At 60.1% G+C, this 20,029-nt stretch overlaps 10 protein-coding genes across 10 annotated transcripts; 4 read left to right on the forward strand and 6 right to left on the reverse strand.

Moving 5' to 3' along the window:
* Positions 1–45: 45 nt before the first annotated feature.
* On the forward strand, positions 46–1,452 carry OT_ostta14g01430 (Domain of unknown function DUF296; the record flags this gene model as incomplete). Its single annotated transcript, XM_003082912.1, has 1 exon — positions 46–1,452. One exon carries the CDS (start codon positions 46–48, stop codon positions 1,450–1,452), a length of 1,407 nt encoding a protein of 468 aa, XP_003082960.1.
* A 73-nt stretch (positions 1,453–1,525) lies between these two features.
* OT_ostta14g01435 (Domain of unknown function DUF296) lies at positions 1,526–2,164 on the forward strand (the record flags this gene model as incomplete). The annotated part of the gene is made up of 1 exon (XM_003082913.1): positions 1,526–2,164. One exon carries the CDS (start codon positions 1,526–1,528, stop codon positions 2,162–2,164), a length of 639 nt encoding a protein of 212 aa, XP_003082961.1.
* A 63-nt stretch (positions 2,165–2,227) lies between these two features.
* On the reverse strand, positions 2,228–4,657 carry OT_ostta14g01440 (Peptidase M41, FtsH extracellular; the record flags this gene model as incomplete). Its single annotated transcript, XM_003082914.1, has 1 exon — positions 2,228–4,657. The coding sequence occupies one exon, from the start codon at positions 4,655–4,657 to the stop codon at positions 2,228–2,230; it is 2,430 nt and encodes an 809-aa protein (XP_003082962.1).
* A 137-nt stretch (positions 4,658–4,794) lies between these two features.
* Positions 4,795–7,293, reverse strand: OT_ostta14g01450 (NAD-dependent DNA ligase, N-terminal; the record flags this gene model as incomplete). Its single annotated transcript, XM_022982551.1, has 1 exon — positions 4,795–7,293. The coding sequence occupies one exon, from the start codon at positions 7,291–7,293 to the stop codon at positions 4,795–4,797; it is 2,499 nt and encodes an 832-aa protein (XP_022841328.1).
* A 264-nt stretch (positions 7,294–7,557) lies between these two features.
* OT_ostta14g01460 (unnamed product) lies at positions 7,558–8,262 on the forward strand (the record flags this gene model as incomplete). The annotated part of the gene is made up of 1 exon (XM_022982552.1): positions 7,558–8,262. One exon carries the CDS (start codon positions 7,558–7,560, stop codon positions 8,260–8,262), a length of 705 nt encoding a protein of 234 aa, XP_022841329.1.
* Positions 8,263–8,286: 24 nt separating this feature from the next.
* Positions 8,287–12,179, reverse strand: OT_ostta14g01470 (unnamed product; the record flags this gene model as incomplete). The annotated part of the gene is made up of 2 exons (XM_022982553.1): positions 8,287–9,125; positions 9,173–12,179. The coding sequence occupies 2 exons, from the start codon at positions 12,177–12,179 to the stop codon at positions 8,287–8,289; spliced, it is 3,846 nt and encodes a 1,281-aa protein (XP_022841330.1).
* Positions 12,180–12,326: 147 nt separating this feature from the next.
* On the reverse strand, positions 12,327–13,181 carry OT_ostta14g01480 (unnamed product; the record flags this gene model as incomplete). Its single annotated transcript, XM_003082919.2, has 1 exon — positions 12,327–13,181. The coding sequence occupies one exon, from the start codon at positions 13,179–13,181 to the stop codon at positions 12,327–12,329; it is 855 nt and encodes a 284-aa protein (XP_003082967.2).
* Positions 13,182–13,533: 352 nt separating this feature from the next.
* On the reverse strand, positions 13,534–14,376 carry OT_ostta14g01485 (Ankyrin repeat; the record flags this gene model as incomplete). Its single annotated transcript, XM_022982554.1, has 2 exons — positions 13,534–14,199; positions 14,365–14,376. The coding sequence occupies 2 exons, from the start codon at positions 14,374–14,376 to the stop codon at positions 13,534–13,536; spliced, it is 678 nt and encodes a 225-aa protein (XP_022841331.1).
* Positions 14,377–14,534: 158 nt separating this feature from the next.
* OT_ostta14g01490 (Ankyrin repeat) lies at positions 14,535–17,505 on the reverse strand (the record flags this gene model as incomplete). Its single annotated transcript, XM_022982555.1, has 2 exons — positions 14,535–17,180; positions 17,245–17,505. The coding sequence occupies 2 exons, from the start codon at positions 17,503–17,505 to the stop codon at positions 14,535–14,537; spliced, it is 2,907 nt and encodes a 968-aa protein (XP_022841332.1).
* A 618-nt stretch (positions 17,506–18,123) lies between these two features.
* OT_ostta14g01500 (Ankyrin repeat) lies at positions 18,124–19,905 on the forward strand (the record flags this gene model as incomplete). The annotated part of the gene is made up of 1 exon (XM_022982556.1): positions 18,124–19,905. The coding sequence occupies one exon, from the start codon at positions 18,124–18,126 to the stop codon at positions 19,903–19,905; it is 1,782 nt and encodes a 593-aa protein (XP_022841333.1).
* Between the last annotated feature and the right edge of the window lie 124 nt (positions 19,906–20,029).

The following is a 20,029-nucleotide window of genomic DNA, read 5'->3' on the forward strand; positions in this document are numbered from 1 at the left end:
GCGGGGGAGGTATATCGACGAAAATTCCACGCGTCCGCGCGCGCGATGCCGACGCCGACGCGGGCGTCGCGCGTGGCGCGCGCGGGCGTGAACGATGGCGAAAACCAACGTCGGGCGACGTCGCGTCGATCGTCTGTGCGTCGCCGTCGATCGCGCGACGCCCGGACGCGGGCGACGGGCGAGAAAACGGCCGCGCGAAAGATCGCCATCGTCGGTGGGGGGTTCGCGGGGACGTCCGTGGCGTATCACGCGCTGGAGCGGGCGCGGGAAGCGGTGGCGGTGACGGTGATCGATCGCGTGGGCATCGCTGGTGGGGCCTCGGGCGTCGCCGCGGGGCTGGTACATCCGTACACGGCGCGCGGACGGGTGGTGTGGCGGGGGGTGGAGGGCGCGGCTGGGGCGCGGCGGTTGATGCGCGTCGCGGCGAGCGCGAGCGAGACGGCGGCGGATGGGGGATGGCGCGAGCGGAGCGACGATTGCGACGGCGGGTGGCGGGAAGACGTTGGACGAGCGACGGGCGAGCGACGGGGTGAACCGGTGTCGCGGGAGCCGGGTATCGTGCGACCGGCGCGGACGGCGAAGCAAGGGATGGATTTCGTGAGGTATCGATCCGAGCGAGACGCGGCGGATTTCGCGAGCGCGTGCGTGACGACGGAAGAGGCGAAATATTTAGCTCCTGGGTTGGAGTTCACCGACGATGTGATCGATGCGGAGTCTCGCGGGGAGCCGCCGTGTGCCGGAGGGTTATTCATCCCGAAAGGTGTCGTCGTGGACGCGCCGAGGTACCTCGCGGCGCTCTGGGACGCGTGCGAGCTGTTGGCGTCTCGAGGCCCCGCGGGCACGCGTGCGTCTCTGCGCGTGCGCTCTATTACGGATGTGACCGAGTTATTCGACGAGTTCGATGAAGTCGTCCTGTGCTGCGGCGCGGGCATCGCGAAACTCTTCGATCAGAGCGTGATACCGGTGCAGCTTCAGGGCGGACACGTGTTGGAGCTCAAACCGGACGATAGCTTACGCGTGGGCGTGCTCGGGACGACGTACGTCGCGCCGCTCGGTGAAACACGCGCGATGGTCGGGCCGACGAAGGAATACGACGCGACCGTGGATGACTTCTTCGACCGCGCCGGCGTGATTCAGCGAGACGCGGACGCGCGGGCGACGCGCGCCGAGCGCGAGCTCCGCGAGCTCGCGTCCAGAGCGTACCCACCGACTTCGAGCTGGGAGCTCTTAAACTTAAAGTACGGCGTTCGTGCCAATCCACCGCGCACACCCGAGGGGGCGCTCCCGCTCGTCGGCGCCGTCACTCTCGGCGACCGCCGTGTCTGGGTCGCCGCCGGTCTCGGCGCCCGCGGTCTCGTGTACCACGCCCTCATCGGTGATTGGCTCTCCAGGGCCATCATGGAAAATGACGTGTCACAGATCCCGATCGAGTGCCGTTTAGACGTTAGGTAGAGAAATCATTAGACGTAGTCGTAGCGGAGACGCCGTTCCCACCGATGCCTCACACGGCGACTCCTCCGACGCGATGCCACACGCGACGCACGCCATCCGGCTCGTCCCCGGCGACGACCTCAAGGAATCAATCATAAAGTACGTCCGCGACGCTCGCCTCACCAGCGCGTGGATCGTGACCGCCGTCGGTTCGCTCTCGAGCGCGCGCGTGCGTCTGGCCAACTACTCCGCGCTCCTCCGCGGCTCCTCGAACGACGTCTACGACGCCCCGGACGAGCGGTTCGAGATCGTGAGCTTAGTGGGTACGATCTCAGCCGCGGGTGCGTCCTGTCACTTGCACTGCGCGCTCGGGGATAAGAGAGGCGAGGTGATCGGCGGGCACGTCCTGGACGGGTGCGTCGTGTTCACGACGTGCGAAATCGTCCTCGGAAGCGATCACGAGGTGACGTTCACGAGAGAACACGACGAACGAACGGGGTTCGATGAGTTAGTCGTCTCTGGTCGATCGAACGGCGACGCGGAAGACGAGGTGGCGGCGGAGACGAGCGCGAAACGAAGACGACGCGCGAGGCAGTTGGCGGCGGCGGAGCGGGAGCGAGAGGAGCGAGAGGAGAGAGGAGAGAAAGAGCCGGTGAGGGGGTTATTCGGGTGGCTCGTGAACGTGGTTGCGCCGAGACCCAGGGACGAGGAGGCGGGGACGGAGGGTTCGTAGTACACGTAAACTAAAATACACAACAGTTTAACGAAGAGTTCTCGAAAGTAATTTGTTCGTTTCTCATGTCGCGAGCGGGAACGCGGGACTGGGTTCGCCCGCGGAATCCTCCGGTTCCTCAGCATCCGGTTCCTCGGCGTCCGGTTCCTCGGCATCCTTGGGGTAGTGGAATTTGAAGCCTTCGTTGAGGATGTCGATGTTTTGCGGGTTCTCCGATACGAACGGGCGCTCGCCGAGAAGTTGGACGAGATCGTGTCGCTGCAACACCTCTTTGTCGAGCAACCCGCGCGCCATCGCTTCCACTAAGTGCTTTTTCTCCTCGACTAGCGCCACGGTGCGTTGGTACGCCTTGTCTACGAGCAGGCGAACCTCTTCGTCGATCATTCGAGCCGTGTCCTCCGAGTAGGGCGACTTGAGGCTTTGTTCATCCTTCGGGAACGACAAGAGGCCGATCTTTTCATTCATGCCATACACTGCGACAGTGTTGTACGCCATTTGTGTCACCTTTTCGAGATCATTTTGTGCCCCCGTGGAGATTTTGCCGAGCATAACTTGCTCCGCGGCGCGGCCGCCAAGCGTCATGCACATCATGTCCACAAGCTGCTGCGTGGTGGCGAGGAGGTTTTCGTTCGGCAGGTACTGCGCAAAGCCAAGCGCGGCGGAGCCACGAGGGACGATGGAGACCTTGAGCAACGGCTCGGCATGCTCCAAAAACCATCCAACAACGGCGTGACCGGCTTCGTGGTACGCCACAGTTCGGCGCTCTGTCTTGTTCACCACTTTTGATTTCTTTTCCAAACCGGCGATGACGCGATCAGCGGCGTACTCGAAGTGCTTAAGTGACACCGAGTTGACGTTTTCACGTGCAGCCGCGAGTGCGGCCTCGTTACACATGTTGGCGATGTCCGCTCCAGCAAAACCAGGTGTCAACGCGGCGAGACGCTCGCTGTAGTGATCCACAGGTCCGTCGAGGGCAATCGACGCGAGATGCACGCGGAAAATTTGCTCGCGCCCCGTGATATCGGGTCGGTCGACGGAGATTTGACGATCGAAGCGTCCCGGACGCAGGAGCGCCTTGTCCAGAATATCCGGTCGGTTTGTGCCCGCCAATACGATGACGCCTTCCTTGGTGCCGAACCCATCCATCTCAACGAGAAGCTGATTCAACGTGTTCTCACGCTCGTCGTTACCCCCGGCAAAACCACCCCGTCCACGCTGGCGACCGATTGCATCGATTTCGTCGATGAAGATGATGGACGGTTTCTGTGCGCGTGCCTGCGCAAACAAGTCTCGCACGCGAGAGGGACCAACGCCGACGAACATCTCCATGAAATCAGAGCCGGAGATTGACAAGAAAGGCACGCCCGCTTCCCCAGCCGTGGCCTTCGCGAGAAGTGTCTTACCCGTCCCGGGCGGCCCGACGAGGAGGGCGCCATGCGGAATCTTTGCCCCCAGGGCTTCGTATTTTTTTGGATTCTTCAAAAAGTCCACGAACTCCATGATCTCTCGCTTGGCCTCGTTGCACCCGGCAACGTCTTTGAACATGATCTTGTTCTTCGCGTTCTTATCCAGCGTGCTCACCGTGGCCTTGCCGACGTTGAAAATACCTCCCGGCCCGCCGCCTCCGCCCATGCCCATGCCCCCCATCCCGGCACTTCGTCGGGTGAAATACAACCATCCCCCGATCAAGAGAAGAGTCGGAAGCAATCGCATGAGCTCCGTCTGCCAGAATATTTCGTTCACGTAAGTCACCGAAACGAAATCCTTCGATTCGAGCCCAATCAACTCTTGTGCCTCCTCCAGTTTGCGTTCGAAAGAGTCCAGGCTTCCAATGTTGAAATAAAACTTGTACCCACCTTGCGTCTTCGCCCCGGGTGGGGCCCCGATTTCGCTCGAGTCGTACGACTCCCCGGCACCGTGTCGACTCTTGATCATCGCCCCCGGTGCCTTGATATACACCTTGGCTTGGCTCTTATTCGACACCTCGATCCGCTCCACCAAACCGGGCTCCAAGAGTTTTGTCTTAAACTCCTGAAACGAAATCTCCCGCGCGTCCTGCCGCATCGAGCTCAGTAAACTCATCCCAAGCGCTAGGAGCATTAAACTCGCGATCTGCTGCCCCCCTGGTCCGCGCATGAGCTCCCCCAAGGTTTTCGGCGCCTCGGTTCCGCTATTTTCTCCTTGACCCTCGCTCCCTTTCTTCCCGTTCGATCCGCCCGCATCCTTCTTCGCCCGCGGGCGCATCGACGTGAACTTGCCCTGGGTTCCACCCTTTCCGCTCGCGTTCGCGAACGTCCTGAAGTGCGTGAATCGCGGTGCGCGGAGCGCTCGGGTGACGATTTCACGGTTTCGTTGGAAATTCTTCAGATTCTCACGCGTCGTCACGCGACGCGCGCCGTGCGCGAGCTCTCTGATGGACGTTCGCGACGATGGGAGCGGCGAGCATGACGCCGCGACCGTGCGCGTCAGGACGTCGGCGACGCGGCGACGCATCGCGGCGTTTTGTGACGCCGGCACCGTGATGCAGACACGTCATCTTTCGCACCCTCATGATGCGAGCGCCGAGCGGGGGCGTAGGGCGGGCGAGGCGAAATATCGTCGGAAACGGCGCGCGTGGGCGATGACAAGGGCTAATCTTGGCGAGGAGGGATCGAAACAGGTTCGCCTCGATCGAGGGCGAGGATGAAATCCGCGGCGTCGATGATAGGGACGCCGAGGGCGGAAGCCTTGGCGAGCTTCGCGGGTCCGGCGCCGCTTCCGGCGAGGACGCACGTCGTCTTTGAGGACAGGGAGGAGACGACCTCAGCAGAGGCGGATTCTATCAGGCGATGGACGGTTTCTCGGGGATAGCCGTCGACGGTGCCGGTGAATAAGATCTTGGCGCCGGTGAGGTTGGCGCCCGGTGCGGAGTACTCGGCGGGCTTGGTGGATGCAGCGGATGTAGCCGACGACAACGGTGCAGCCGGTGGCTGACGCGTCGATGATGGTTTCGAGCTCTCGGCGGCGTCGAGAACAACGACTCCGTTGGCAATTATTTCGCTCACGATCGAGGCGTTCGCAGGCTCGCCCCAAAAGTCGACCAATGACTGCGCCAAGACTGGTCCGACGCCGTCAATGTGCGTCAACGCGCCGTACGCCAAGCTCGTCGAACCGCCCTTCGCCGCGGCCATAGAGGCCTTCCTAAACGCATCCAGGCTTACGTAGTGCGTCGCTAAGACTTTAGCCGTATGCGCACCAATGTTGGGGATCCCCAGGGCGTAGATGAATCTATGCAAGGGTACACCTCGTCGGCGAAGCTCAATCGCCTGAAACAATTTGACCGCGCTCGCCTTTAATCCGTCAGATCCCTCCTTGACTTCACCCTTGGAGTTCTTCACACCGGTGTATCGCCACCACGTCGGCACGGTCTCACCACTATCTGGGCCAAATCGTCGTTCCAGGGTAAAAATGTCGGCGGGCGTCTTCACGACGCCTTCTCTGTGGAGCGTCTCGAGCGTCGCGCGAGCTAATCCGCGAATATCCAGAGCATCTCTCGAGCAGAAGTGCAGCAAGCGTTCCATTGACTGTGAAGGACACTTCAGGCCACCGGTACAGCGCACGATGGTTCCCATCGCGTTCTTCGAAGCGGAGAGTGGCGCTCGCACGACGGACGCGCCGCAATCAGGACACTTGGACGGTGGAAGCCACTCCGGGAGCGGAAGCGCGTCCTCGGGGTACGCGGCGGCTTCGGCTAAGTCTTCGCCCGCGAGCGAGACGACTCTCGGGATGACATCACCCGCGCGCTCGACCATGACTTGCGCGCCAACTTTGAGTCTCTTGCGACCAATTTCATCAAAATTGTGCAATGTTGCTCGCTGGATGCACGCCCCGCCGATGTCGACGGGATCGAGCAACCCGACGGGAGTCAGCGCGCCCGTGCGCCCGACCTGAATCTCTATGGCGCGCAGCGTCGTCACGGCGCTCATGGCGGTGAATTTGTGCGCGATCGCCCATCGGGGTTGCCTTGCGTCGGCGCCGAGCGTTTGCTGAAGCGCCACCGAGTTCACCTTGTACACGACGCCGTCGATTTCGTACGGCATGCTTGGACGCGCGATCTCGAGCGCTTCATACGTTTCCATGAGTCCCTCGACCGTGGACGTCACGCCTAACACCGGGACGGCGTCGAAACCTTGCGACGGTAGGAAAGAGCTCAAGAATTCACTCTGCGTGACCCACGGTGCGTTCGCGTCCGCATCCGTCTCGCCCGCCGCTCCCCAGCCGTAGGCTAAAAATCTGAGAGGCATTTGATTATCTTCGGCATTGAGCAATCGCATCGCCCCCGCGGCGGCGTTGCGTGCGTTTTTGAACACGCGAACTCCCGTGGCAGCGCGTTCCGCATTGACTCGTCGGAAATCTTCCTCGGCTACGTGCACCTCGCCGCGAATCTCCAAAACCGCCGGATAAGGCGCTTTCAATCGCGTAGGGACGCCACGCGCGCTGACTAAATGTCTCGTCACATCCTCGCCCATCTCTCCGTCCCCTCTTGACGCGGCGTACGCGAGAACGCCGTTTTCGTATCTCAAGCTCGCGCTCGCACCATCAACCTTTGGCTCAGCACATAACTCCACCCCAATCTCCCCGTGCGCCTTCTCCACGCGATTCACGAATGCTTCTACCTGTGCGATGTCAAACGCGTTCCCTAGCGACCGCATCGGCGTTGCGTGCGCTATTTTTTCCAACCCGCTCTGATCGTCCGGCGTCGCTCCGACGCGCGCACTCGCGCCGAGCGCTCGCGCCGCCGACGGATGCAACCGCTCGATCGCCAAGTACCGCGCTCGCAAACTGTCGTACTCCGAGTCCGAGATCACACCCTCGCCGTCGTTGTAATACGATCGATCGTGATGCGCCAATTCCTCGTTCAAGCGCTCAAGCTCGCGTCTCGCCTCGTCCACTGTCAGCGAATCCGGCGCTCGCGTGCTCGACGGAATCTCTCGTGCGTCTTCCGACGATGTCGCCGCCAAAGACGTGCGCGCACGATCATAACGCTCTGTTCGCGCTCTATTTACCGTCAAGCGTCGATCAGGACGTCCGGGGACACCGACGACGACGCGAGTTGGGACGTGCGATTGAATTTGCAACGAGCGAATCATCGTCGCTTTCGCGTCGTTCACCGTGACCTTAACCCCGTTCGTCGACGCGCACACCCGTGTATTGGTCTTTGTCGCCGACGCAACCCGTCGAGCGAGCGCTCGGAGCATCAACGCGCGCGCCGTGCACGAATTTGTGGCGCTTCCGAGAATTCACTCTTCCTTTCAAGTCAACGAATCGCCGCCGCGCGACACTACGCGACGGTCGACATGTCATCCGATGACGACATCGACACCACGGATCGTCCGACGACGTCCAAGGCGGCGATGAAGAACCGGGCGCGACGAAAACGTGCGAGAGAGCGCGTGGCGCCGCCTCGGGCTTCGGAAGAGAAACGCGCGAGAGAGACGTCGACAACGCACGCGGGCGATTCAGAGAACGATGAAGACGTCATGGACGCGAGCCATATCGCGGTTGTCCGTCGAGAGGGGGCGTACGGGTCGTACGGGTCGATGAGCGGTGGGATGTCCATCGAGGACGACGAATGGGCGACGGCTACGCGGACGTGGCGGAGTCTATTCACGGTTCTGGGTGCGACCGCGAACGGGTTCAGGACGAAGAAGGTGTGGGCGCCGTTCGTGTACGACGAGCTGGCGGGGAAGCGCATGCGAGAGGCTGGGTTCGAGCGCGTGGTGCACAAGCGGTGGGATTTTTTCGATAAAGTGCGGGACGGGCCGTTCGTGCGGTCGCTCGACGCGGTGGTCGATAATCCGCCATACACGGGGAAGGGAATGAAGCAGAAAGTTTTAAAGTCGCTCGTGGACGCGGAGCTACCGTTTTGCTTGTTGTTACCGCTGGGAGTGGTGCACGGCGCGTTTGTGCGGGAAATGTTGGAGGAACGATACGTACAGATAATTGTGCCAAGAAAGTGCTACGTGTTCAAGAAGAATGGTGCGGAGATTCCGTTTAAGTTTTTGGTGTGGTTATGCTACAAGATGGAGCTTGAGCGCGATCTATACCTCATAGACTAATAGACTTGTAACATTGGAAGGAAACTAACTCGGGGGCTGTTGGGCGCACATCGACCGATATGACATTCCCAGCAAGCCGTGCGCGAATTCAAGCACAGCATCGTTCACGCGGAACATGATTCCGCACCCGTGCGAATATCTCGGCGGCGTGATCGAAGAGCGTCTGAGCGCTTCGCGCTGAGCGATCATTGGAGTGACCGCCAAAAACACTAAGAGTATGAAGATGAACGCGCCGATGAACATCAGCGTTTGAAGCGCCTCGCCCAGACTTTCGGGGCGAGATGGCACACGCCAGGATCCTCCCGGCGTTCTCGTCGGCACTGTTGGCGTCGCCATGGAAAATTTGTTGAATAAATTATTCGGCGGCGTGCGCACCTCAGGAGTCCTCTCCGTCTGTCGTGAAAACCACTTCAGTGGCGACGCCAACTGACCGCTGATCATCGGCGAACCGAAACCTCTGTGCTTTGTCGGCGATAGCAGTGCCTTAGGGCTGAGGTGTTTGTACCGGGCCAGCTGCGTGCGCGCTTGCTCGCTCATTTTCGTGGCCGCAGCAGCTGCCGCCTTGGATGCCTTCAATTCAGCCTCTGTGGCCTCGTTGTGTTTTTCGAACCACTCTTTCTCGGCGAGCGCAGACGCGAGCCGAGCCTCGACCTCTTCGAGCGCGCGCTTGGATTCGTCGCGTTCTTTACGTGCTATTCTGAGCTCATCCTGTTCATCTTGTTGCGACATGGATGCCTCTCGTTGCGCAGTCGCGAGCAATTCGTTCGCGTGCTCAAGCTGGTGCGTCAACCTCGTGACGTTCGCTTTGAGCTCAGACACGGATTCTCGCGCGAGCGCTAATTCGTGGTTCTTATCGTCCAGAGCTTTCGTCAGCGCAGCGCTCGCGTTGTCCCGGTTGCAGTCATTTGGCGAACGGCATCCAATTCTCTGCGCAAGACGACATTCTCATTTTCCTTTGATTTTGTCGCATCTTTCACAGCTTCTTTGACCTGCGTGGCGAAAGCCTGACGCTCGAAATCCAGTCGCTTATCCATACTCGTTATGGATTGCTGCAGAAGATCTCTTTCTGCGGTGACTTTCGCTAAATCTGCGGTCAAGTGGTTCACCTTGGTGAGTGCCTCGTCGCGAGACGACTTCATTCCCTTCATGCCTCCCGCATCCGTCTTGGCGTGCCTTGTCGAGTTGATCTTCTCCCTCTCGAGCTCTTTGTTCACCAAGAGAATTTCGGTGTTCAATTCGTACACTCGAGACTCAGCAGACTGATACTTCTGTCGCAAATCCTCAAGCTCGAGCTCCAAGGCTTCACGGGAGTTTGTCTCATCCTGAACGCGTCGTTCGCTCTCCTGCAACTTCCTCTTGTCCATCTCGGAATTCTTCTTGCATTCGTTGACTTCGCTCGTGAGTTCCTTGACGCGACGGTCAGCAACTTCCATTTTCTTCTGTAGCTCGATGAATGCCTCGTTCGAGGTGTTCTCTCGGCGCTTGATCTCCTCGGCATTGGTGTCGTGCTGATCGCGTAAAATATCAATCTCCTTGTTCAATGCGGCGAGTTGCTTTTCCAGCTTCGACACCTTGGCGTTCGCGGTCATGTTTGCCTGCGCCGCCATGGACGATGTGAGCTCGTTCTCTTCAGTCATCGACTCCACCTCTTGCTCCACGGCATGCAACCTCTCAAGTAACGTATCCCGGTCCGCCGCCGCCAAATCAGCGGCGGTTTCCAAGCCGGCAACTTTGCCCTGAAGCATCGAAACGTCCTTTCTCGCGCTCTTCAGATGCAACAAAAGTTCTGAGCGCTCCGTTTCCATGAGTTTGATCTTTTCCAGCGACTCCCGAAGTTCTTCCTTAGAGTGCTCGAGCTCGACTCTTCGAAGATCGCCCTCGTTCACCTTCGCCTTGAGCTGCATCAGGTCGGACTTCGCCTGGCTGAGTTGCTCCGCGGTGATCTCGAGCTTTTTCTCAAAGTGCGCCGAATTTTTCGATGCACTCTTGTACGCCCCATCCTTTTCTGCTAACTGGCGTTGCAAATCTTTTAGCTCAGCAGTGAGCGACTCGATTTCTATCCGCGCCTCTTCCTCAATTTTCTTCTTCTCAGACTCGACGGATGATTTCATTTCGAGAAGCCTGCCTTGGAACGATGCCTGTTTCTCTGATGCGGCGGCGAGACGCGCCGCGAACGCTTCCTTGGCCGACTCAATTCTCTCTTCGCTCGTCATGGCCCTCTTCGCCTCCTTCTCAAGTCTGGTGCGGAGCGTTGAAATTTCGACCTTGAGGTCAGCCATTTCCATCTCGAATGCTCGTTTCTCCGCCGTCTTTGAGGTCAAAGCCGCTCGAGTCTCCTCGAGTGTCGCCGTTAACTCCTCCTTCGCTCGCTTTTCGCTCTCCAAGTCGGCATCTTTCGCCGTCAACGTCGAATGCAGCTTCCTGAGTTCATCCAAGGCTTCGCTCCGTTCAGCCCTCGCGCACTCTGCGTCAGCGTGCGCGCTGTCAATGGCCTCATCCTTTTGACGCATGGTACTATTCGTCAGCGCAATCGTTTCGTTCAACCTCGCGATGTCCTCCATGAGTCCCTCGTTTTCAGTCTCTAACTTTTTGAACCGATCTGTCGCTTCGGCAAACTTCGTATCGCGCTCCTTGAGCGCCTGGTTGAGCTGCACAATCTCACTCCTTATTCGTTCGGCTTCGGTCCCCATTATCCCTTCTACGTCTTTAAGGCTCGCCACGTGCGATTGTGCCGAGTGCAAATCTAACTTGGTAGTCGCCAGTTCTTCCTCGACTTTTTTCATCGCCACCTCGTCTGTACGAATCTTTGTCTCTGTCTCCACCAGCGATGTCTCGAGACGCTCGATTTTCAGCTGATACTCCCGTATCGAGAGCTCCATGCGACTGATCGTCGACGTGTGCTCGCCCAACGACCGCTCGTTCATCTCCTCAAACTCCCTTCGCGTCCGCTCGAGCGACTCACGCAAGCGGTCGGCCTCTATCAGCGCATTTTCTCGCTCGTTCATCGCCGCCGCCAATCGAGACTCCGTCTTGGACATGCGCGACTCCGTTGTCTTCAAATCCTCCTCAGCAGCCGTCATCAGCGCGGACATCCGCACGCGCTCGTTCTGCCATGTTTGCTTCTCCACACTGATTATGTCAAGTTCACGGGTCAACGCTGCCACCTTAGCTCGGAGTCGCTCGATCTCCGTCTCAACCGCTCGGACGTTCATCAAGTCTTGTTTCGTACCCCCGCGAGAAAGGTGCCCGAGTTGCCTCTCGCCGGTCGTCATCGCCATCATCGTCGTCGTCGTCGTCGTCGTCGTCTCCACCTCCATTTCGCTCGTTGACGCATCCGTGACCGTCTTTCCCACCAAACTACGTTCGTGAACCGGAGAAACGACCGACATCAACTGCCCGCGCGGCGGCGTCAGAGACGCTCTTCGCCCGCTCGCTTCGCGCGCGAACCCCTCGTGAACAACCTTGCGTGATCGAAATGATCCCACCCTTACGGGCGTTCGCAAATCGTCCTCACTCTGCATACCTCTGTCGCTCTCCATGTCCAATTGTCGCTCGACGCCACCGTCTTCGCTCCCGTTCGTTCTCCGCACGGCGAGCGCCAACTTTACCGCGCTCGCGTTTCTACGGTGCGCGCTCTCATCCGCGCGCTGCTTGCTCGCTGACGCCCGCGATTGCTCTCGCGCCTTCCGAGCGCTTTCTCGTGCCGCGTGCATCACCGCCTCGGCCTCAACACGCCGCGGCGTCGACGGAATCGACGAAGCTTCGTCTATGAAATCGTCAGGACCGTTAGAGGTCCGTCGACGCGAATCATCTTTTTCCTTCGTCGACGACGACGCGCGCGCCGTGAGCCTGGAGCTGATGTGCTCACGAACGAATGAGACGAATTGAGCCTCGTCGGCATCGTCGTCAGAGGACATTTCGTACGACGCGCGAGGATGTGAGGAACTGAGCAGCTCGGCGCGGGATTCGATTCGTTCAGGGTTGTGAATACACTCGTCTCGTGATGAGGCGATGGCTAAGCTACTCTCGAGATGAAGGTAGTTCGTGGATGAAGTTCAGTTGAATCAGCGGAGGGGTCCGTGGGTGGCCTTCCTGGCGTTATCTTCCGCGAGCGCGATGGCGCGCTGCTTGGTCCCTGAGGAGATCTTGTACCCGGTCTCCTTCAACACTCTGGTGATGAATTCGTGTTTTCTCTCCGCCGGGACGTGTTCGATTCCGACGAGAGCGGCGGCAAACTGGGCGGAACTCACGTTCGGCCGCGTGGAATCCTCGCACGAGGGGTCGTGACACGGCACGCTCTCGGAGCGACTCACCCGCCAGACTTGCGCATCCTTATTGAGCACGATGTTCACGCACATGGCGCACCGCCCGCTGATGCTCTTACACACTTCCTTGTTACCCTTCTCTTGCCTCTTCGGCATCGCGCGCTGACACCGCAACACGTATCGCACCTTGCTCTCTCGCCATTTATCAACGATCAATCGCGCGCTCGACGCGCTCGTCTTGCTGTACCACTCCACGACGCCCACCCTCGCCGTCTTCTTACACTCAAACTCTCTGTCGCACAACTCGCCCCAACCCCCCGGCGCCGCTCTATCATCGTCTCCATCCTCCATCACGCGTCGCACGACGCGCCCTGGGAACTGCGCGCTCTCCGTGCGCTTTCGCTTCGCCCCGCCGCCGTCCGATCCGCCCGCGCGCGATCGCTCCGCGCGCGTCCCCTCCTGTCGATCGACCCCGAGCTCGAACGTCCCCGCCATTCGGTCTACGCTCGCGACGAAACTCCGCGACCGCCCGTCTCGCTCGCCGTTCACGCGCGCGCGCCGCGAACCGTCGCTCGCCCCGATCAAGGCGTCGCTCAACAAATCACCCATGAGCGCATCCTCCCCATCGCGCCCGCGCCCGAGCCCCGGGCTCATCGCCGTCCCCCCACCGCGCGCGCGGTCGAAACGCTCGCGCGCGCGCCCGCGGCCGCGTCGACGTCTCACCGCGCGCGCGCGCGTCCGCCCGAGGGTCGATCGCTCGCGTCCAGAGGTCCGATCGGTCGCGTCCAGACGTCCGATCGCTCGCGTCCGTGGTGTTTATGCTATTTGTGATAGAGCATTACGCGTGCGCAGTACGCGTCGTGTGTCGAGATCTAAGACAAAGATACGCGACGCGACGTGATGGGCAATTCCGAGCTCGAATACGTACGGGCGACGCTCGATCGCGCGTCGGCGGGCCGGAGACGCGTGCGCGATTGCGGTGATGTGATTGGCTCGGCGCGCGCGCCTACGGGTGCTCGGGTTCGCGTTGGTACGACCCGCGATCGCGGGAGAAATCGCGCGCGGAGACGTCGAAGGATTCCCTGGGCGATCGAACGCCCTGCGTCGGCGGTTCGGTGCCGTAGACGGAGGCGCCGTAGAACTTTAAGACGTCTTCGGGGTAGACGCCTTTTTCGTCGACCAAGCCGTACTTTCCCATGGCCCGGGCGTAGGACAGAGGCGTGGCGTCCTTGGGCGTCCGGAGGTCGAGATCGGCGCCGTAATCGTGGAGGAGTTTGATGAGCTCTGGACCGCCGTCGATGGCCCAGAAGATTGTGGCGTCGCCGTGGTAGTTGACGAAGTTGGGATCGGCGCCCGAGCGCAGCAACGCCTTTGCGGCTTCGAGACGTCCGCGGTGGCAGGCGCTCATGAGCGCGGTGTATCCCTCCTCGCACCCGTACGCCGGACCGAAGACAAAGTTCACGTCCGCTCCTTCCTCGATCTTGTTATATATGAGCTTGACGTCGTTCTTGTGAATCGCCATGAGGAGCTCCTCCGTCTCGCGCGACGCCTTGGCCACGTTTTCGCCGTAGGCGTCGGGTCGATAGTCGGGGTGGTGTGAACCCTTGCCCGCGTTCCACTGCGCCTCGTACGCGGCACAGATGGCGTCTTGGCGTTTTTTCATGATCGCTTCCTGCGCGTCGTCGACCATTCGCGGTCAGTGTCACGGTGCGAACGTCGCGATGCCTCGAGCGTGGAAAAAACGCTCGAGCGCGCGAGTTCGTCGTCGTAGCCCATCCGTGCGCGAGCGACGCGCGGACGACGCGCGATGAACGCGCGTGCGCGCGTCGCATCGTACCATTTGCGCCATGGTGAGTGATTTCGCGCGCGCGCAGCCTTGTGCGCTCGATGCGCGCGTGTGTGCGGTCTCGAGCGAGCGAAAATCGTAACGCACGTCTGGGCCGATGAAATGATTTCTGTTACACGCGAGGCAATGTCGGAGGCGCTGGAAGAACGAACGTGCGTTGACTACGATGAACAAGCGCTGATCCTCAGAGATAGGATTGAGTCCAAAGAGTCGCTCGCGATGGAGCTCGGCGCTGTCGAGCGCGTCGCCGAAGAGGCGAGAGTGAAGAAGGATGTGAGCGAACTCGTCGGGCTGAGCGCGAGCGACGATTCGGCATCCAAGTCACAAACCACCGTCTTGAGCGTCGACGACGAGTTCACGATCTCCGAAGCCTTTCGAATCGTCTCGCTGAGTCGGTGCGCTCGAATGCGGAGCTCGATCACCGTGGCTGGATCACCAGGGATGAAACCGCGGGCGGCGCGGTGCGCGGCGACGGCGCTCTCGGCATTCGATCGCGCACGACGAAGCTTTGACTTTTGCGATTTGTACTTGCGCATCGCCGCGTCATAAGCACACTGCGCCTCCTGAATGTCGCTCGACAGCGCGTTGTGTTCGTCCACGGCGACCTTGAGCGTCTCCTTGAGATGAGACAGAGCATCCGTGAGATGCTCCTCGCGCTCTCTGAGACGCGCCAAGCCATCGTTTACAACCTGTAGCTTTGCCAGCAACGCCTCAGTCTTCTTCCACTCACCTCTCGACGCCTCGCTCTCATCGTGCGCGTGCGTCAATGACGCGCGAAGATCTGAGTTTGATCTTTCGGCGTCTTGAAGAATCTTTTGCATCGACGCGACTTCGCTCTCCGCCCGATCAATGAGCTCACTCAGCTCTGCTCGCTCTATCGCCAGATGGTCGCGCTGTCTTTCGATGATGATGACACAATCCTCTTGGTCTTCAATCTCGATGATATCGCCGTGCGGTGATTTCGCTCGCACGACGTTGTAACGATTGCGAAGATGCTCCAAGCGTTGCTCGCGACGCCTCATATCCATAACTGCCGCGTGCACGTCTTGGCGAAGGATGGTCACTCGAGCGAGGAGCGATCTGCGGTCTTCGCTGAGCGATATGTGTTGCGTTTTTGATGCAGCCATCATTTCCGTCTTACGTTCGACGATTTCTCGCATTTGGCCAGAGCTCAAGAAGAGCACTCGATGTCGACGAGCGATTTGAAGGCGCAACTCATCGAGCTGGACTTGTAATATCCCCATGCGATCGATGGCGCTCCGCTCTTGTCTTTCGCTTCCATTTGCGTTGATTTTGTCGATCTCTCTCACCTGAGCGGCGGCGGATGCTTCCGCACAGAGATTGTTCATGTCCATTCGAGCGCATTCCGCCTTTTGCTTACCCTCCTTGGTCTCCGCAACAAGCGACGAGTGCTCGCGGCGACTTTCATCGAGCTCCCGCTTCAACGATTCGATCACGGCTTCTAGTTGCTCCTTTTCTTCGTTCGATCTCACGCCTTCGAGTCGCGCTGTTTTGCGTTCGAGCTGCTGCAACTGCGACAAAGTGGTGTAGACGAACTCCTTCTGCTTCATGATGTTCATTTGGAGCACCTGCTCCTTCTCATGCAAGTTTTTATTCTGCAGCATCGCCCCGTTGAACTCGATCTCTACTCGACACTGCGATTGTTTCTGATCGCGTAATGTTTTCGAAACGTTGAACAGGCTCGCCTTGTCAGCTTCGAGAGCGCTCAGGACGCCCTCAAGCGTCGACGCCTCTTCGTCGTGCGCGCGTTGCAGGCGTTCCAGACACTCCTCCGAAGTCATCAAAGACGCGCGCTCATCCTCGAGAGCTTGACGTGCTTTCTTCACTTGGCGTTGTTTTTCGTCTCGAGCTTCGACGTGTGCCCTCAACTTCTCCTCCATATCACATCGACGAGCCTTGGCGCTCTCTGCAGCGCGCACTGAGGCTGCTTGCATGTGTGTTGCCGTGACGAGCGCCTGCGTTGAGCTCACGAGATCGGATTTTAACTCTTGACATTTTTCAGTCTTATGGCGAAGTACTTTTTGCCTCGATGTCACTTTAGATTGCGATCCTTTATTCAACAATTCGATGCGTTTTGCGGTTTGATTTAGCTCTCGAACATTTGCTTGCTTCTCATCGAGCTCGCGAGACAGTTGTTCTTTCGTGTTCAACATCTTCTCACTCAGACGTTTCCGCTCGCTGAGCGTGACGTTCGCCCTAGCGAGCGTTTCGTTTAGATCTACGTGTCTTGCGTGCGCGTCTTTCAGTGACTTTCTAACCCTTTGTAGCTCGCATTGTGAAGCCAAACGCAGAGACGTCGCATCCTCAATGTCAAGCTTACTCTCGTACACGGCGCGCGAAACCTTGCAAAGCTCGAATTCGAGCTTCTTGAGTAAGCTGGTATCTTCCACTTCGTACGTCCTCAGCGCAACGAACTCGCGTTCGTCCTCTAAAAGTCGCTCACGCACGAGATCGCGAAGCGCGTCTGCGTTCCCCGCTCGCGCTTGCAACCGCGACAGCGCCCTCTCGTACGCCTCCGCGCGCCTCGTATATTCATCCCGCCGTTCATGCTGCGTCGCCATGATCGCCTCGCATCGTGCCACGACGCTCTTTGCCCGCTCGCGATTTGCGCGATCGAGCAAGATCAAGTGCGACTCGCTCTCCCAAGCCGTGCGAGCGCCTCTCGCGCGCTCGCGCGTCGCCTCCATCTCCATCTCCATCTCTCGCGAGTGCTCTCGCATGAGATTCGCGCGCTTGACGTGCTCTCGTCTCTCGCGCTCGAGTTCCTCGATGCGCATCAATCGGGCCTGACCTCGTAGAATGTGTCGTCAGTCTTGACGGTCCACGAACACCTCGCTCACGCGCTCGCACCTCGTTTGCGCCCTCGAGCTCGAGGCACTCGTCATCCGCGAACGCGAAGAGCGCCGAATTCGGATCCGAACGCTCTCGGACGTCATCGGAAGCATCATCGCTCGACATCGAAACCTCCGCGCTTTGCCGTTCTAAAAATATTTTCATCCGCGTCCCGAGCGTCCGTCTGCGCGTTGTTACCCGGAGCGCGCGGACGTCGAACAAATTCACCCGCACATCCCCACCAAACGTCCCCGAGACGACCGCGCGAACACAAAACATCACCCCTCGATCTGTCGTCGCCCCTCTTCCTCCCTCGCGATGTCCACCAGCGCCCGCCGCGTCCGCTTCTCCAACTTTTCCAGCCGTCGCGCGACGTCCCGCTTCAAATCCCAATTCGCCCGTCGCGGCGCGATCGTCGACGGGTCGACGTCCCCCACGTTCGGCTCGAGCGTCAACGCCACCGTCTCCCGCCCTTCCCCGGACGGCACCGCGAGCGCGGGCGCGGTCGTCGCCGTGACTTTCAGACTCGCCAGGTCACCGTCTCGCGGGACGTAATTCCTAAACGCGATCGCCGTCGTCCCCGTCGTCGCCCCCGCACCGTCCGCGTCCGTCGCTCCGTCCGCGCGCGTCGTCTCGGCGCGCGCGCGCAGGGCGGCGAGCCGGGCGCGGCGCGCGTCCGCGGTGTCGTCCATCGCGCGTCGTGCGATGGCGGGGCTTTACATTAATTAATTCGTGCCCACGTCAGACCCGCGCGCCACCGGTCGACGCGTCGCCGGACGCGCGCGCCGCGCGACCGATCGCGCGCGCGGGCGCTTCGCGTGGTCCGACGCGGCGCGCGAGCGCGAGAGAGAGCGCGGTGCGCGTGCGCGAAACCCCCGCGGGGGGACGCTCGGAGTGATGGCCGCGGACGCCGCGAGCGTCGACGCGGCGATCGACGCGGTGCGAACGGAGTACGAGCGGTTGCTGCGACGCACGCGCGCGGTGCATGAGATGAAAATCACGGTGAAACGGGCGGCGGTGGCGCGCGCGAGGCGTCAGGGCGACGCGCGGGCGGACGCGCTGGAGGCGGAGGCGGAGGCGGCGGAGGCGGAGCGAGACGCGGCGATCGACGAGCTCGAGCGAGAGATGGAGCGGGAGATCGTCCGGGCGAAGACGGCGGTGCGTGAGGAAATAGACGAGGAGGTGATGCGGAGAGAGGCGATCGAGCGACATTTGGAGGAGGAACGGCGCCGCGCGGCGGAGGCGGAGGCGGGCGCGGGACCGGAGGCGTTGCGGTCGCAATTGGGCGTCGAGGAGCAGGACACGTACGAAGACGCGGATGATCACAGGACGACTTCGCCAGAGGGGACACCGAGGCCGATCGAGGGGACGAGTGGCGAGGTCAAAGGTAACCGAGCCAACGCGTTTCAACGACTGAAGACGACGCTTCATAGGAAAACGAGCGGCGGCACAGATGAGTCAGAGAAAGCGCTCGACGAGGAGATGAGAGAACCGGCGGTGGCGGAAGAGGCGACAATTCATACGAAGACACCGAGCGTCACCATGGCGGCGCTCGCGCCTAAACCGGTGCCAATGATGTCCATGTCTCAGCTCGCGCCAAAGCCAATTGAGCAGGCACCAAAGTCCACGCAGGCTTCCGATCCACTCAAAGATATGGTGCAGCGTCTGCAGTCTTCGAAAGTTGGACCAATGGAGAACCGTGTGACGTCGGCACCGAGAGAGCGAGTGGAGAAGAACGAGACTATCGTGAGCGCAACAGCGACAAAAGTGCCTCGAGCATTTCACGAGCCAATGTCAACAAGAACTGTCGCGGCGAAGGAGCGCTCGAGCGACCCGTTCGCACCACCTCGAGGATTGAGCGCCGCAGTCAAAGCGTTGGTCGGTAGGGAGAATCCGTCCGAGCGTACGAGGACGATCGAGGACGCTTTCGGGATGCCACAGGCGACGTACAGAGCCCCGGCGCTCGCGACTTTTCCGGAGACTCCGCGAGTGAACGCTGACGTCTTCGCCCCGGAACCTCAGTCGGCGCCGATACCAGCAGCGCCGGTACACGTAGAGCCGAATCCGTACGTAATGTCTGCTAGGGATTTGCAACCGAGGAAACGCGTGGGAATGCCCAAACCAAGTCAAGGATTGGGATTGGACCACGGCGCTACTCGAGCGCCAGCTGCACCAGACGTGGGACCGACCAAGACGGAGGTTGGAGCTCAGAAGCGTGATCGTGGTCTAGCACTGTTGCCGCCAAATGAGTTCCCAGCGCCCGATTCACCGGTTTCGGATTCCGCCACAGCCGTGGTCCTCAAGCCTAAAATTCCTCGAGGAATGGTTCCGCACCAACCCTTCAAGGTCTCAGAGATTCGAAACATATTTTCCTACGCCCGTCACGGGCGTTACGACGAGATGAAAAAGCTGATCGTCAAAGGCGTTCCTCTGGACGCAAGAGACGAGCATGGGAACACACCGCTCATCATCGCGAGCCAGAACGGTCAAGGACGATGCGTAAAACTCCTCATCCGAAGTGGCGCCGATCCCAACGCACAGAACAAGCGCGGGAACACCGCTCTGCACTTTACCCTTCACTTTCGCTTCGATGCCATCTCCGATTTCATCCAAAAACACGGCGGGATGACAAACATACGAAACTTTGATGGCGCGACATGTTTCGAGTTCGTCGGGTAGGGGAAAACGAACATCGAGCACAATCCCGTTTGTGGTGAAACCACCTCGGTCGTCGCGCGAACCTACGTAGTGACCCGCAATTATGGTATTTCTCAATGTCTTGTACAAGTACTCATGCCTTGAC

The sequence above is a fragment of the Ostreococcus tauri genome (assembly GCF_000214015.3).
Source record: "Ostreococcus tauri WGS project CAID00000000 data, contig chromosome 14, whole genome shotgun sequence".
Classification (NCBI taxonomy): domain Eukaryota; kingdom Viridiplantae; phylum Chlorophyta; class Mamiellophyceae; order Mamiellales; family Bathycoccaceae; genus Ostreococcus; species Ostreococcus tauri.